We start from the raw sequence: 17,167 nt of genomic DNA on the forward strand, positions 1-17,167 counted from the left end.
CATTATGTCACATTCAGGGAGACACAACCGTTTTTGGCATTTAATTAGTTGTCATGCAACGCAGTCTTCATAAATTGACAGCTGTGCTCCATCAGCATGGGTGTTATTTAATGATCTCGCGCGCATTAGCTTGACACTGTGTGGACGAGCACGCGGACGCTTTATTGCGCGTCTCAGCTGTTTCGGGACCTGAGCGCCTTTGCGCTGCTCATACTAAACGATAAAACTCGACAGGCAGTGGACATCCTGCTGCAAGGATAGTATTTCTTCTCGATTTTGTTTCAGTTGATCGCGAGGACCGCGTTGGGACTTACAACGACAAAATATCAAGAAACATCTGCTCGGTTTAAAGTCACAACAGATTTCTTGCTTTGGAACGTCGAATTTGGAGATTGAAACGAATTTGACATCATCGTTTTGGGACGCATTCTACATATCGTCTGATTATCGCGCATCTGTACGCGTTGGAGACGCGATTGTCTTCAAGGACTGTCTGGGCAATAAGTGTGAAACCGCTCGTGAGTAAACGACAAATGCGTACATGAAACATTAATGATAGATGTGATTTACACTGAAGAGAGATTTGGGTTCAAGAATAATGGAATAAGGGTGCAAAGAAATAGTATGTGTTATGAAATAACGAAATATTTTGTTGAACTGACTTTGCAATGAGTTGAAATACATCATGCGTGGGAAATCCAGGTGATGTCTTTAAATGTATAATGATAAGCAATATTAATGGCTTGAATGAAGAGATCTTGCTATTGTAATGAGGGTGCAAAGAAGAGAGAAGGGGGAATTGGTTTGTTCTGAAAGACATGCGCACACCTCCCAGAAGCCAATTTAGTATTGCAGTGGATTTATCAGAAGAACTTTAGTCTCTCTCTCTCTCTCTCTCTCTCTCTCTCTCTCTCTCTCTCTCTCTCTCTCTCTCTCTCTCTCTCTCTCTCTCTCTCTCTCTCTCTCTCTCTCTCTCTCTCTCTCTCTCTCTCTCTCTCTCTCTCTCTCTCTCTCTCTCTCTCTCTCTCTCTCTCTCTCTCTCTCTCTGTTTCTCTCTCTCTCTCTGTCTCTCTCTCTCTCTCTACACCTTTCTATCTCGATCGCCTCTGGAATAGAATGACTCCTGACGAAAATGTCTCCCAAACACATCGGACTGGAATATGAGTCATGAATACACAGCCAGAAAACAGCTGCAGTGCTTCAACTCCACATTTCAAAGAGAAACGGAAGAGGACGTGCATCAGAGAAATGGACGAAAAGGAAATCGGCTTTCCTTCCTGTTTAATGGATATTTGCTGACTTGGCTTTTTGCGGTGCATCCTTACCTTGGACTTGAGGTGCTGGGAATGTCCTGTGACTGCTGAATTATTATTTTTTTCTCATTTTTATTACCTATTGAGAGTTAATCTAGTTGAATGACTGATGAAATAAATTTCCACAAACCGGCTTTGATCTCAATTCCATGATTCCTTGGTGGCAGTGGAAAAATGACACAGAAGAATAGCAATGCACACTTACACAAACACATACTCGCACCCACCGTAAACAAGTGAACAAATCATCATCATCATCATCCCTTATATGTGAATACAAATTCTCAATATGGATTTCCCTAATCACTTTTCAGTACTGTGACTTCCGAAGCTGAATCTAACTTTGAGGGAATCTCAGATTAAAACCACTGACTATTTGACCCTGGTTACCCAACTCTAACTCCAACACATTTCCGTCTCTCCCCCCCACCCACTCCACGTGGGGGGGAGAGCTTCCACCTACAGGGTGATCCCAGAAGCTTGTCCCGGCAGACGGTGACTGTCAGCATGGATGCTGGCCAGGGCAGCCCAGAGAGCCCTAACCGGGCAGTGGAGTACCTGCTGGAGCTCAATAACATCATCGAGAGCCAACAGAAACTTCTGGAAACTCAACGGCGGCGCATCGAGGAACTGGAAGTTCAGCTGGACCGACTCAGCCAGGAGAACAAAGACCTGAGACTGGACCGACAGCCCTGCCCACCCCCACCTCCACCTCCCATCCACCCTGTCCTGCCACCAAAGTCCCACGCTGCATCCTCCACCGCTGTGTACGCCAATCTGAGCCTCAACAGCGGGCCCATCCCAATACCCATCCCGGCTCCGGCGCCCCCGCCCCCACCTCCACCAGTGCCACCACGGGATCGCCGTGTCAATGCCAACACGCACACAAGGCTCGGCCAAAGCCTGTCAGCTGGACCCAATTCCACGGAGAGAGAAAGGGACCGAGACAGGGGACGAGAACGAGACGGCGCTGCTACCAGTTTGGGAAGCTCTCTGCAGAGACAGTAAGTACAGGCCTGAGGGCTCTTTTACTGCATAGCTGAGGATCTACTGTAGATTACAGTCTCCACAGCCTCCATGCTGGCTGTTTGGAAAACTGTCAATCAAGAGAGCGTGTGTTTGCATGCAAAAACAGTTTAAGATGTTGGTTGTGCGAGTGTTAACTACTGTAAATAGACTACAGTTAATAATCAATATATTTAAAGGAATAGTTCACTCAAAATGAAATGCATTCTGTCATTGTCAAGTTATCTAGCTCTTTATGCAATACAGATTGTTTCAAAGCAGCATCACAGTAATAAACTGGAAAATAACTATCAATGATGCAAACTTCAAGTTCTACTATAAAGCATATCTAAAAAGACAATAGTGTAATTTTTTAGCTCAAGTCAGTTCAGTGTTGGTTCAGTTCAATAACTGTAAAGTTAATCAACTATGAAACTGGTATGATATGGGTTTAATTTAGTTATAAGCAGCTCTACAGAAGACAATAGTGTAATTATTCAGCTCAGTGTTGATGCAATTCAGTACAATGACAGTCTTGTCTCTGTTGCAAAATTCATCAATAATGAAACAACTTTTATTCAGTTTTAAAGCAGCTTTACAGAAGATAACAGCCTCCTCATCTGTCCAGCTCAATTCACTTCAAGTTTGGTTCTCATCCGACAGTGTCAGTGTAGTCAAACCGATAATATTACTAAATATGACACACCCTCATGTCATTCAAAACCTGTACAACTTTCATGCTATACAAGCATTTGTGTGACACAAAGAATGATGTTTGAAAATGGACCCCATTGACTTTGAATGTAGTTGAAACATTCTTCAAAATATCATCTTTTGTGTCATGCAGAAAAAAAGGCAGTCATAAAGGTTTGGAACATAATGAGTGTGTAAATGATGACTGAATTTTTGATTGAACTATCCTTTAAAGCAAGTACAGGGAAACTGCTGCGTGGACTGTAATATTTACTGACACTGGATGAAGATTTGAACTACACATGCTTATGAATGTTTGTACGCTATGTTTTACATCTTGCACTAGTATTTTAGCAGCATTTCCTGTAGATTACACTAGTAATGTTGGTGCAGAACTAAGAAAGCACCTTTCAGAGGGTATTTCTCCTGTTTGCACCCTGCCTGTCTTTCAAAACTGAAATTGAGTGCAACAGTTTGTCACAATAGAACTGTTTCCAGGCCATCGGACAGGCAGCTGGCTGTGCCATCGAGCCTGAACATTACATAAGCCAGCAGACTCTTATCTGGACAGACTTGTGCTGCTGGGCCATTGGCAGAGTGACAGGCTAATGTCATGGGATCCTGAGATTGAATTAGCATTCTAAATCTCAAACAAATGTCATAACTTTTTTGATATTGAAACATATTGGACCATGTCGGCATGATTTCTGGAGAATAAGGAGGTTCCAGGAAGTTTAGCTGTATTTTACTATAAACAAAGATTTTAGCTATTTAAAAAGTAATCTAAAATCATTTGCGAATGGTGAACAACCCTATTGGTTTGGGATGAAATACATTTTTTGGCTGTCCCTTTAAACTGATGCTGTTGCTATCTTTTTTAATCATATTCAGTGAAATCGACACTATAATCCGACAGAACAACATAAATAAAGTGTTTTTAGAAAAAACCCGAGCTTCTAACTCCACCTGGAGCGTGTTATTTGTTTTGCAAAAATCCACATCGGATCATCGGGTCCAATCAGCGCAGGGGGGTGTGAGATCTGACTGTCAATCACAGATCGGGCACACGCCACCCCTTGCGCACGTTACAATCACATGCACACGCCTGAAGTTTGCGGAAGTTCGCGCAGTAACGAAGAGTGATGGCGGAAAATCAAGTAAGCTCATTGAGAGTATAAATGACGTTAGCATTTGCAATCTATCGGTAGATTAGCCAGGGCAGCATACTTCCAAATAATCCATGGTGTTGATGGATGCTGATGAGACGGGCGCGTTCACTGAAAATCTGGTGCACACGCACTGACGAGCATGAACTCGGTGGGAGGGTATTCGTTGATAGTGGGGGAGGGCCATGAGAGTTGTAAACATTCAAAATTTTGCATAAGTCCACTCAATCTGCCAGACTTGCCGACTGCAGCTTTAAAATACAGTTTTTTTTTTTTTTTTTTTTTTTTTTAAGTGTTGGATGGTCCCTGAACAGATTTCCACATTGAGCAAAGCTGTCAGTAGCCTGGAGACTGTCAATATCATTCCCAGCATTTGCTGTGTCAATTGACTCCATATAAATCCAGAGAGAGATGGTACAGAAGTGTAGTCGGCCACTCCTTGTGCTGCTGACAGTTGGGTTGTTTGTCTCCATCCCTGCATTGCTGAGGAATCGACCTCTCCATTGCACCTCTGATCACTGTAGTGTGCACTTGAGCCGGCCTCGTCACAGCATGCGATGCATACAGATTCGTGCTTGAGAGTGTGCAGATTAACGTTAGTGGATTGGATCAGTGTCGAGCACTGCAGTACAGCATCTCCTGTAGTTTTTAAGGCTGGTGTGGTGTGTGGAGATTCGTTTTGTATGTATGATCGGGCCACTGTGTAGGAGAGGTTGTGATTAAAATTCAGTGCAGTCAGATTGTGGATCAACTTGTGTGGGAGAGAGTAGCATAGAGTCAGAAAGAGAGAGAAATAGGCTGCAGAATTCACTGCACCCTTTGTGTTGCTCACTTTCAAGGTTTTGTTTGTCCAATACACCTCTTATAGGCTATTTGTTTCTCTTGCCCTGATTCCAATGGAGAGAAACCTGAATGCCCTCTGATAAATTGAGTCCTTTCCTTATCATCTGAGACTTATTTATTTCTTCCTTGAGGGCAGATAGTGTACTTCATTTCTTCTTGCATAGTAATCATGCTTAAACTGTAGTATTTGTTAGGGGTGGCGATTTTTATTCATACTGTACTAGTGACTAATCTTTTACTTCTGTTCACCAAAAAAAAAATGTGTTCACTGATTTTAGTCACTATTTGGTGAGACTAAATCTGCGAAAACCTTCTATGTGACGAACTGTAAATAATCTTTAGTATATTGTTTGCGATAAATAATAAATGTCTCGTTTTAATAGAACGTTAACGTTATTTATAATTAATATTAGGAGTTTCACTTGCTGCGTTTACATGGACGCTAATAATCCGCTTGGAATCGGACTAGTAGTACAGTCGGAATAAAAAGTCACATGTCAATTGGCCAAATCTGAAAGGGGTGGTTTACACCTTTTCTAATCAGTTTGATAGGACGTATAAACACTTGATTGGATTGAAACCGACACTGGAAAGTTCTGCACATGTGCAATGGCGTAGAAATGGCGTAATGACGTATGACACGGAACAAGCTGTTGTTGTTTTTGAATATAGTAGTGTGACTGTTGTGTCAGTCTAAAATTCTCCCTCCACTCCTCATCACTGTATCTGTGAAGTGATGCAGGACAGTCCTTGCTTCTGACTCTCATCCACAGACGCCTTGTTTTGGGTGCGGGAAGGGGCATTTTTACTGCTTAATAAATATAAGCTGCACGTCACAAAGCTTCATGTGCTTGTCATCTCATAATTATGACCAACACCTCGTCGCTCAGTTTGTTCACAATTACTTTAGTTCATTCATGAGATTCAGTGTCACTCTGAGTCTCATTCTGATTCAAACACTTGATCTTTTCTTGTCAAGTAAGTCTTTGAAGGCAGGAAAAAGCTTGTCTTGTGAAAAATATTAGATAAACGCATTTAGAAACTATCAGCTTCCATAGCTTTTTTTTTTAATTGAAAAAATAAATAAAATGAAGATAAAAGTAGATTTAACTCTTCTGCCTTGGTGTCATCTCCTGTGTCATCAGATGATTCGCATGATAAATGCATGAACTCACTAGCCGTCTCGTAAACAGCATCTGGTCGATGTGGCAATGTGTTTACTTTACACCTGAGCGGCTTTAGTGCTGCTAGCTTTAGCTTTGCATCATATTTACCTGAAACAATGGAAAGTCACATGACATATGAGTGCAGATGGCTTGCTTTACTGATAGATTTAGCGTTTTACAGACTTTAATGACAGTTGGCCATCATTTGACTGATTTTGAATGAACGGCATATATCCATCCATTTTTCTTTTACTTTATTGCGAAATTTCCCAATCTCTTGTTCACACCCTCACCAGCCCTCCCTTGGTGTTGAGCAGATGGCACACCAGCATGCCATTTGCCATTTTCTTTAGGGTCGCCTTTTCTCTTTTCACCCACAAGGGTCGTTTACAGCATCGTCTTTTAATGTGAGCTCTATTTCGGTTTACATCCGTGTTTCTTGTCCCTTTTTTCTCGCCCTTCTCCCGTCAGCTGATCCAAATCACCCAACTTGGGTGATCACAATCTTTCTCTTTCTCTGGTGTAATGCTTTCGGCTAATGAACAAGTGTAACTACTGCTGTGGGTGAGCTGTTGAGGTGGGATTGTTTCTCAGAATAATTAGCATGGTCGGTGTTAATTACATTTGTCTATTGAAGGTGGCAATTACTGTCCTAGATGTGAGTCTGTGAGTAATGTTGGAGGACTGACTGATAGAGTTTATAAAATTATGATGTAATTGAATGTCTGTGGAGAAGCTTTTGGGGCAGTCAAACCTGACACCTGCTGCTTTGTGGGATAGTTTTTTTTAATGAGTTTTTCTCCTAATCAAAGTAGTAATTAATTATACTCTTATTTTATAGTTAGTTTTATAGACTAAAAGCAGTGGTTTGTCAGTCCACCTAGTGGCATAACAGAAGATGTCATGTGACCTTTTTAATATTGTTAACCCAGAGTCATTCTTAAAGGGTTAGTTCACCCAAAAATGAAAATTCCGTCATTAATTACTCGCCCTCATGTCGTTCCGAACCGTAAGACCTTCATTCATCTTCGGGGGGTTGTGCACAAAAATATTCTTGTCGCTTCATAACATTAAGGTTGAACCACTGTAGTCACATGGACTATTTTAACGATGTCTTTACTACCTTTCTGGCCCTTGAAAGTGGTAATAACGGGGGGGGGTCAGAAAGCTCTCGGATTTCATAAAAAATATCTTGATTTGGGTTTTGAAGATGAATAAATGTCTTACGAGTTTGGAACGACATGAGGGTGAGTGAGTAATGACAGAATTTACATTTTTTGAGTGAACTAACCATTTAACATAAACACTGCACATCCCCTGCATCTCTGCTTCTGGAGACCCAATGTCCTGCAACGTTTATTTCCAACTGCTTTAGCACACCTGCATGTGTGTTTTTATTTTTATTTTTATTTTTACAGCAATCCTGGAGAGCTTAATTAGCTAGTTTATATGTTTGATTAAGGTTGGAGCTAAATTCCCTACCCAGGAGCAGGAAAGACCTCTGCCCTGCATAATTGTTCTTATTTGCATATTTATAAGGTTAAAAACTTGGTTTCTGTGGTGTTGTACTGGGTAGCTCTGATAACCTCTGATAACAGATCATTCTAAATTGTAATGTAGAAACATGCATTTTCTGATGCTTTGAAACGATATGTATTGTAAAATGCGCTATACAAATAAATGTGAATTGAATTGAATTCGCTCAGCCCACAGTGAAATCTCATTGGTTCAAAGTCCTGCTCCACATAACTGTAAACTTCAAATATGTTCTGATTGGCTGTGATTGTCACTCTAAACCTGTCTGTTTAGGACTCCGTTTAAGAGCCCAAGTAATGTGAATTTTCTAGCCTTGGATTCCCATTGATAAAGTGGTTAAGAAATCCAGTGGAGATAAAAATATGGTGATCGTTGATGCAATAATGCATTTATATTATTCTCACAGCAAGTATATTTATATATTTTGATTTGACCTTTTCACAAAACTCTTGATTTCCCACCCCTTCTATCCATGATTGGTATGAATCTGTAAATGGGAAAGAACTGTAGTCAATCAAGGTTTCAAGTGGATCTTTTGAGAAAATCATTGATATTTGTGATCATTCAAAATCATTTCCTTGCACAAGATCAATTCGCATTTGCTCCATTGTTGTGTATGCATTCCTTACTGTATGTGTTCAACAATATAACATTACTGACAATTCCACTTTCTTTGTTGTCTCCATGTTTGTCTGTCTCTCACTCTTTCTTCCACTGGATCCACAGGACAGAAGGAGACTCCTCCAACAAAGACAGGTCTGTGTTCACGCTTTCATTTAATCTCCATTTCTCCTCCACAGTGCACTCTCTGACTCCTGTAGTAGCGCACGCTTCAAGTGACAGAGGCCTGTTCTATCTAGGGCAGCCTGAATGCATGTGGGACATGCCATTGCTTCTAATGACTTATTGCTTCGCTCTATGAAAGAGCTCTTGCATCTGGAGCAGGTTTAGCAGAAGAACAGCACTGTGAGCTAACTGAGAGATAAGTGTGAGAACATCAGAACAGAGGGATGAAAATCACTTGGAAATCGAGAATTATCCTCACTTGGCTGCAAGACTCCCTGTTAGCTGTTGCCGTAGTGACCAATATGCCCAGTGTGAGTATGTTAATGGGTATTGATATGCATGTCGTTTGCATTCGCCCATATAGTGAACGCGAACATGGGCGTCAGTGGTTAGTCAGAAGTAACACGAGTAATGTCCCAGCTGTGTCGCGTGTTTTGTGTGTAGGAGTGTTAGTGGGTGCAGGGAAAAAGGTCAAATGGCAAGAATGTGCTGGATTTTGATATGTTAGGAATGTCTCCTGTACAAAAAAAAGCTTATTTTGTGTGTTTTAATGCCTTGGTGTTCGTATGAGAATGAGCTGTGATTTGTTTGGAGTGTCTCGCGGCGTTATGACGATTCCTCACCATGGGCACGAGCCGGGGATCTGAAGGATAAATGATTGGTTGTCATGGCAACACCTGTAGATGAACTGGGTTGCCGAAAAAAGTTGCTTGTGTAATACATAACCCATTCTGTGCATTTTTAGTGTGCTTAGGAGTGTATATGAGTGTGGGTGTGCATGTATTTGTGTTCCCTACACACAGCAGAAGGACACGATGAACAGGGCTTGAGGACAAGGCCGCTGCTATGTCACGTTTCACTATAATTACTCTCCGCATGCTTTTTTCCTTGGTTCACGAGTCGCACCGTGTTATGGATGTGAATTTAATTGTTCCCGCATTGTTAAATCGCAGTAATACGTTCTCAATAAATGTGGCATCGTTTATGCATTGTGCTATGAATCATGCTTGTTTTTGTTTGTCACTACAACACTAATGCAAGGTTGCAATAATTAATGAAATCGCTTTCATATTCCTGCTCAACCTGATTTCCTGAGCCGGCGGAGCACGAGTTGGTCTCTGCTGGGCTAAGCGTGGAAATAACTAGCAGCAGAGGTTTGAGCTTCTCTTCCAGCAATGCATCATTTCAGCCCCTGAGGGCATCCGCCGCTGCTTTCAACCACCAGCCCTAGAGCTCTGTGTGTTACGCTGCATTGGAACTGGGCTTATGATGTAATACTTTTACACTTTCTTTAGTACAGTACGTGTGAACCAGTGTATTCCAGTAGTGTTATTTATATATGATTATTTTATTTATTTTTTGTTTCTATTTAGTATATATTTTTTCAGTTAATTTTAGTCATTTTAATACGTCAACTTAAATATTAGAAATATTGGCTTGGCAACTAACTTAAAAAAAAGTTTTTCATCTTTATTTTATTTCAGCTTTATTTCTATTAACGAAAGCAAATTTGCAAAAAGAAAATGTGTAGTTAAAAGTAACAACGCTATAATTATTCGGTAACACTTCCTTTTACAGTCCTGTCACCCATGTACTTTGTACTTATTATAGTAATTATAATTACTGGGTAATAACTAGGTACTAACCCTGAACCTACCCCTAACCCATGTACTTACCTTATATTAGCCAGTACTTTCTAGGTAAGTACACGTAAGTACTGTACTGTAAAAGGAAGCGTTACCAATTATTCCAGTATAATGTGACATGACTGGTCAATACCAAATTTATCATACAAAACTAAAATGTCCTTTTAAAATACAAAAATCAATGTTATTCTTGACCATCATGAACTGCCAAGTCCAGCTATGTGCAAAACAGCATAATAATAACATGACACATTCTAAATAGGAAATACAGCTTAAAAATATACAGCATAAGTATGATTCTTTGTTATTTGATTGTTTGATTTTCAAGTTTCAGTAGCCATTAATTTATCGCATTTATTATTTTTTGAGGATGATGGTATGTAATTCAACTTGTCTATAATAGAATCTGCCTAATTTTGGCAGTTTATGCTAAGCAGTGGTTTTTGTCTGCTAAGCATTTGTACACATCTAGAATCTATTAAATTTTAAATTAGCTTTTATTTACATAATTTCAGTGTAAGTTGTAATTTAGCTATGCACTTTTGTCATTTAATAAAATATTTATATATTTAGCTTTTTGTCCTTTGCACAATTACATATTTTTTTACATTTTATTATTTGCATTGTTTTTTTCTCTCTGCTTTCCCTGGGGGGAAAAATGCATTTTATATTAGATAAGCAAACATATTAATAAATGAACATGCAAGGGGTGCGAGATATGCTGTTATTTTGTGGAAATCTCTGGAGCTTTCTTTAAACGCAAACTATGTGCTGCCCTTCAGTATGTATCTTTTAAGTTTAGTTTGATTGTCTCTGAGGGGTAGAATTATATTGCAGCTCTTTCATTTGTAAATAATCACTTTCAGGGATGGCGTTATTTTTCTGTGAACAGTTGCATAACAGATTTGCCTATATTATGGAGTGACAGAATTTTTGCACGTTAGAATGAGGGTCGACCACCGACGCCTTGGTTGGGACTGAATATCAGCTTGTGCATTTTTGTATGTTTAGCACTTGAGGTTTATTGTGTGTGCAAAATTTAGTATGAAACATTCAGCAGAACGCAGGGCCATCTCAGGGAGGGACAGCTGAGAATATTTACCTGTGGCGAGGGCAAACCATATTTGTGTATGCTGCAATGTTTAATTTGTCCTAGTTTCCTTGAATCCAAGCAATGACCCAAAAGAACGGCATCAACCAGCCACTATAGTGAGTTGATTTTTAACTTGACGTCTGTTAGGATGGGTGCAGAATTTTTTGGGTTCCTGGATCCGTCAACATGCACAGCAAACAGTCTTTTACACAAGTTTATATTTTTACGTTAATAGTCCATATTAGACTTGATGTCCAAATAAGGTAAAAATTAACACGCAAATTAAACGCAAAATAAAACAAGATAATTGACCGAAACCAAACACCATTCTGTAGTACTCCAACTGAAAAGATATTCATGCAACCATGAATTTAATATGCACTTTCATTGCTTCAGCCTCTGAGCACACTATCAGGTCGATTACACTTTGACTGACAGACATATTTCCCATCAGAATACTGAATGACTTGAAGAAATCAACAGAAATGCAACATCAGGAAATGAAGATGGATGCTTTTTGTTCATGACTAAACTATGCAGAGTGAAACTGACAGCCCACCTGAATAGTTATGACAAATTCCACCAGCTCAAACGGAGTGTCTCGGCGATAAAGGAAGTGTGTGTGCGCCAGTGAAATCGAATTGACAGGGCTATGCGGGCATGGTGGGGACATCTTCCCTGACCTCAGCTAATGTGATAGCCCTCAGCTTTAACACTGTGAATTCACAGTCAATCGACCTTAGTCATGTTTAATTTTACACAAAAGAAAACAAGGCTCTGAGGGACTGAAGAACAGCCTCCTACTGTCCCCAGTCCCAATCACTTTCATTGTATGGAACAGAGCATCTTGAACATTTTGTAAAATGTCTTCTTTAATGTTCAACAGAAGATAGTTCTTAAAGGTCTGGAATGACCGGAACGTGAGCAAATGATTAGGATTGTGTCAGGATTTTTAAAACAAATGAAAATTGTCATCAATTCATTAAAGAGATTTATCTACCTTTAACTTTAAGCATGTACTTGTACAATCACAGCAGGACAGAGTATTTGGCCACAGCTAGTTTGTTCAAGCAGGGCACAAAGTCACAGAAGTGCTCTTTTGTTCTTTTTTCTCTCCCTTGTGGGCTTCGGTAGAAGTGTTGCTGGGGGAATGAGGTGTGTTATCACAAATGTGTTTATGTGTAAAGAACTGTGTGGGCGACAGAGAAAGAGAGGGAGAGACAAAAATGAAGGAGAGAAATGCATAAAGAAGAACAGAGGTACTAATTGAAAGAAGGAAGGAGTGAGAGGAGGAGTAATGTGTAAAAAGAGAGGACAGTGCAGCTGACAGGCTAATAAAACATGCAGGGAATTACAAAGGAAATGAGCCTTCTCTGCTCACACATACACTCCCACATCCTATCAAACACACAAAAACCTCAACACAAAACCGCTCCATCATTTGCATCAAGGGATGTCAAAAGTCTGTCAAAAAAGGATGTCAATTAAAAAAAAAAATTTTTTTGTTGTTGTTTTGGCAGTGCATGTGAGTGATGCACTTTGTGGTCCAAATGGCTTATTAACAGTCTATTTGTAAAAAATAAATAAATAATTGGATGTTAGAATATCAAATTTGTGCATTTGAGGGTAAATGTGGTCTACAAGTACTGCTGCCGTTTTTTACAACAATATAGACAAAGTACAGTGAGGGGTTCTCTCTTTTTCTTAAAGGGGTCATATAATGGTATATGCACTTTTACAAGTTGATTGTACTGAAATGTGTGTTGGCAGTGCCTGTACACAACCATCATATAATGATAAAAATCCATCCAGTGTTTTTTGTTTTCCCCTGCCCAAATCAAGCCGTTCGACCGTGTGACGTCACACGGTCGGAAGCCCCTCCCACGATTGCCGATTGACAGCAGCGTTTCAACACAGACCCGCCCTCGCTCGTGAGTAAGCTGTCAATCATAGTCCGCGTGGACCGGCGCGGTCATTGTTGATATGCTGGAGCACTGTCTATGAGCAGAATGGCGTCTAAGCGATTGTGGTGTTCTGTTCTTGGGTGTAATAACGAACACAGCAGTCATTTTAATGTTCCTAAATCCGAACCGCTGAAGACGCAGTTTGTTTTCGAAGGGAATATTCCCCACGAGCAACGTCAATGCTTTCAAGTTTGCGCGAATCATTTCTCACCAGACTGCTTTATAAACGAGGGTCAGTATGAGCTGGTTTTGCTAAGAAGCTGCTCATGAAAAAAGGATCGGTACCAGATATTCGTGTTCCTGCTGAATCTCCAGAAGAACTGAAGTGAGTGTAACGTTTTTTTAATCTTTATATTAATATTTATATTAATCTTTGCAAATCGCTTGCACACTTCACGATGAATGCGGCTAAGGTTTACACTCAGGGTACATTACGGCATGTTTTCTATGTACGATGTTCTCAATATAATTCATAATCCCACGTTTATAATGAACAACGCGTTATGGTTATTGTGTTATTGTGTTACAAACGGTGTATGCACAGAACAGAGGCGGGGTGAGCAAAGCTCATTATCATTTAAAGTCATATGCACTGAAACGGCGTGCTGAAAACAGAGCTGTTTTTGACCAGGTAAAATAAGTGTTTTCTTACAATACTAATGAGAATTTGTAATTAAAGTATATTACAAACTTTTAATTTAGACCCTAAAGAATCATATTAGCTTGTACAAAAATAGCATTATATGACCCCTTTAAGCATTATTGACAATTTGTTCCAAATAATTCTAAAAAGTGTAATTATTTGGTAGAAACAGTTACTCATTTAATATACATTATTTTTTTAAAGAAATCTCTCATGTTCACCAAGGCCATTTATTTGATACAGTAAAAACTGTAATGTTGTGAAATATTTTTTACCATCTAAAATATATTAGTTATTTTAAAATGTAATTTATTCCTTTGGTAAAGCTGAATTTTCAGTATCATTACTGCAGTCTTCAGTCACATGATCCTTCAGAAATCATTCTACGCTGATTTGGGTGTCAAGATACATTTATTATCATCATTGTTAAAAACAGTTGTGCTGCTTAATATTTTTGTGGAAACCATGATAAATTTTTTTCCCCCAGTATTCTTTAGAAAGAAACTTTTAAATAACTAATAACAATTCTTTAGAAATAGAAAGTTTAAAATAACATTTAAAGCTGCTGTCCGTAACTTTTTTGGGTTAAAAATGATCCAAAATAATAATAATTAAAAAAAACATAACCAGCCAGTGTTCAAAAATATCTGCTTGCTTTTGCCCGATTCAAAACGGTTAGCTTGTAATAATGATTTTAATTCCAGTGGTACTGGTGGATTTCCGCGGGAAATTCGAGCATGTCTTTGCGTCATTACGTCACATCTGTACACATAAAGAAGGCGTCCCGGCTAGTCGGCTAGTCGGCTATATTGCGTGAGGATGTTGGAGGTGGACATTTTTAGCCTTTTCTCACAGCATTAAATAATTAAACTTATGGCGGATCCAGAAAGGTTCAAACGACAATCACCAGTGACAACTGGACATTCACCACTTGTAAAACCCCAAATAATTCGGACTTCGGAGTGGGTAACGTTAGAGAAAAAAGAGACTGCAACTGGCCCACGCGAAAACAAGGATAAACATTGGTTCAAAACGGACGCAGAGACGGCTTTTTTTCTTTTAGGACAGGTAAGACATTACAATAGTTCAATCGTGTAACAGTAGCACACTTGTTCGCTTAATTCACACTGCAGTTACGGAGTTTCCTGTCTTTATTCGTTTAGCTATTATGGTAAATATTTTGTGCTAGCTATGAGAGGGAGCAATTCACCTCTACTCCAAGCAAACCAAACCGGCCTCCTCCGAAATTATATATAGTTTTAAATATGCATCGGATTACAGATATGTGTTTTTTTTTTCTTTTCTTTTTTCTCAAAGAAAACCAGTAAAGAAACATTAATTTATTGGTATGACAATTAGAAATTAGACTGCACAGAAATAGAAACTGAACTACAGGGTAATCATAATACACATTAAATGTAGTCACAATGCTGATGTTGATAATTTGAGAACAAAGTATAATTTGAAAGGTTTGACGCGATCGTTATATTTAATCAGCACGATTTACTGCAAGGCTTTCCCCCCTTAGTTGATGTGGATGTTACTTACTTGTTCAGATGACATTTTCCGATGAAAATTCGTATGTTGTCATGGTCATACTGTAGGCCTACTTCCAAAAGTAGAATGTGTGATTCTGAATGCCAGTTTCCACATCGGCGCGGTGACTGACAGACTCGCAGTCTCAAAACATTGTGTTCATCCGCGCTGTTTCATGCCGATGTGCAACTCACGCAAAGTTAATAATTCCGCGAATAACTGCAATTACAGATTTCAAACAGAGATGGCGACAAAGAGGAAAAATGCCGGACTGCAGCTTTAATAACATAACTGCGTTTATTTGAAAGTAAAGACATTTGTATTTGTGATCCATGGTTACATGAGAAACCTGAGACGTTTTTTGCTGTGGTATTGAAATTAATATCGTAACATCATGATATTGGTATCGGCCACGGAAATTTTGGTATCATGACAGCCCTTGTGGGATCCGAACCTTGTTTTTTCTGATCAATGATACATTTGCATTGTCTTGTTTAATCTTTTATTTTTGTATTGTTCATTGTCTTGTCAATCCATGTGATTTGACTGCAGCCCTGCCTGAAAGCAGTGTGTGATATCCTCCTCTTTCTATTATGGGCCGCACCATGTTTCCCTCGACTTGCATCAGCCCTTCCAGATGAGTCCAGAGAGACTAGCAGAAGATGGTTATACAGGGTTTAGCTCTTGAGGTGCTTGTTCACCGAGAGAGACGTGATGAGGCATTCTCTCTCTCCTTTGCAGTGGGATGGTGCATGTCAGCTGGTTTTAAGGTGACCACATTGGACGGACACATGGGGACAGACTGCTTTTTTTCGTTGTTGCTGGGCAGCAAAATTGAGTTTTTAAAGTGTGTTTGTGAAAGAGAGAGAAAGAGCAGTTGAGGAAAGGGCTTGTTAGAGGTTGTGCACCAATACAGTCCTTCCCTAGAGGATTCGATGCTGTGTGTGTGCGCGCACATTTCCAACAACTGTCCCAGCTGCGTTCTTACCAGAACATTGCAACTGTGCTGTTTGCATATCCTTCCTGATGAAGGAAACCACAAACACAGAACTGATGGAAAAAGGAAATGTCGTATTAAAGGCAATGATTGAAGCGGATGAAATATCTGACCTTACACATTTTTTTGTGCCATTCAAAAAAGAGATAATGTACAGTAATTTTGAGGAGATTTATTCTGGCAATGGATTCCCATGTTACGTTTTTTTCATCCTTGCCCCTCAAAATCACTTAAAAGCTGAGGTGACTTTTCTTTCTTTTCTTTTTTTTTTGTTGTTAAAATACTCTTACACCACTTCATTTGCATTTATATCTGGATTTCCTGGATTTCTTAAGTTAAACATTTGTGTCTCTGTTGTGTTATCAACTTGTTTGAGAATCCTGAACCAGCCGCACACAGTAACAGGCTCAGCCAATGGAGTGAGTTTGGGGCGGGGCTATCAGTTTGGGAGACCAATGAGAGCGTTTGCGAGACCTGTTTGAAAACAATCAATATCTTTTGTTTTTCCGTTTGGTGAAACTATAAAGTTACACACTTCAGTTTTGCTTTTGGCACCTTTAAAAAGTGTTGTTGCACATACTATAGCGTAAAGGTTTCTCAGAGGTCCCTGTTCACACCCACAGATTCATCCCTGGCCTTTTTACACCAGTACACGCTGAGGACTCATGCCACCTGCCTACACACTTCTGCATCCTTTTCTTTCAGGCCACAAAATCTATCCATCTCTCTCCTTTTCTTCCCTCCTTCCTTCCTTCCTTCCTTCATCCTTCCCTTATTCAT

At 39.7% G+C, this 17,167-nt stretch overlaps 1 protein-coding gene across 2 annotated transcripts in view; it reads left to right on the plus strand.

The window, feature by feature from the left end:
- Nucleotides 1-1,440: 1,440 nt before the first annotated feature.
- The window catches only part of LOC130094677 (IQ motif and SEC7 domain-containing protein 2), a 76,088-nt gene continuing 60,361 nt past the window's right edge, over nt 1,441-17,167 (plus strand). Inside the window, exons 1-2 of one of the 2 annotated variants that reach the window (XM_056261089.1) lie at nt 1,441-2,317; nt 8,449-8,478. In XM_056261089.1, coding sequence (XP_056117064.1) covers nt 1,821-2,317; nt 8,449-8,478 — 527 coding nt within the window. In that variant the 5' untranslated portion in view covers nt 1,441-1,820. The remainder of the gene's footprint in view (nt 2,318-8,448; nt 8,479-17,167) is intronic. The other variant, XM_056261090.1, reaches the window with a different exon arrangement.

The sequence above is a fragment of the Rhinichthys klamathensis genome, unplaced genomic scaffold (assembly GCF_029890125.1).
Source record: "Rhinichthys klamathensis goyatoka isolate OS25496 unplaced genomic scaffold, OSU_Roscu_1.1 h1tg000180l_1, whole genome shotgun sequence".
Taxonomy (NCBI): domain Eukaryota; kingdom Metazoa; phylum Chordata; class Actinopteri; order Cypriniformes; family Leuciscidae; genus Rhinichthys; species Rhinichthys klamathensis.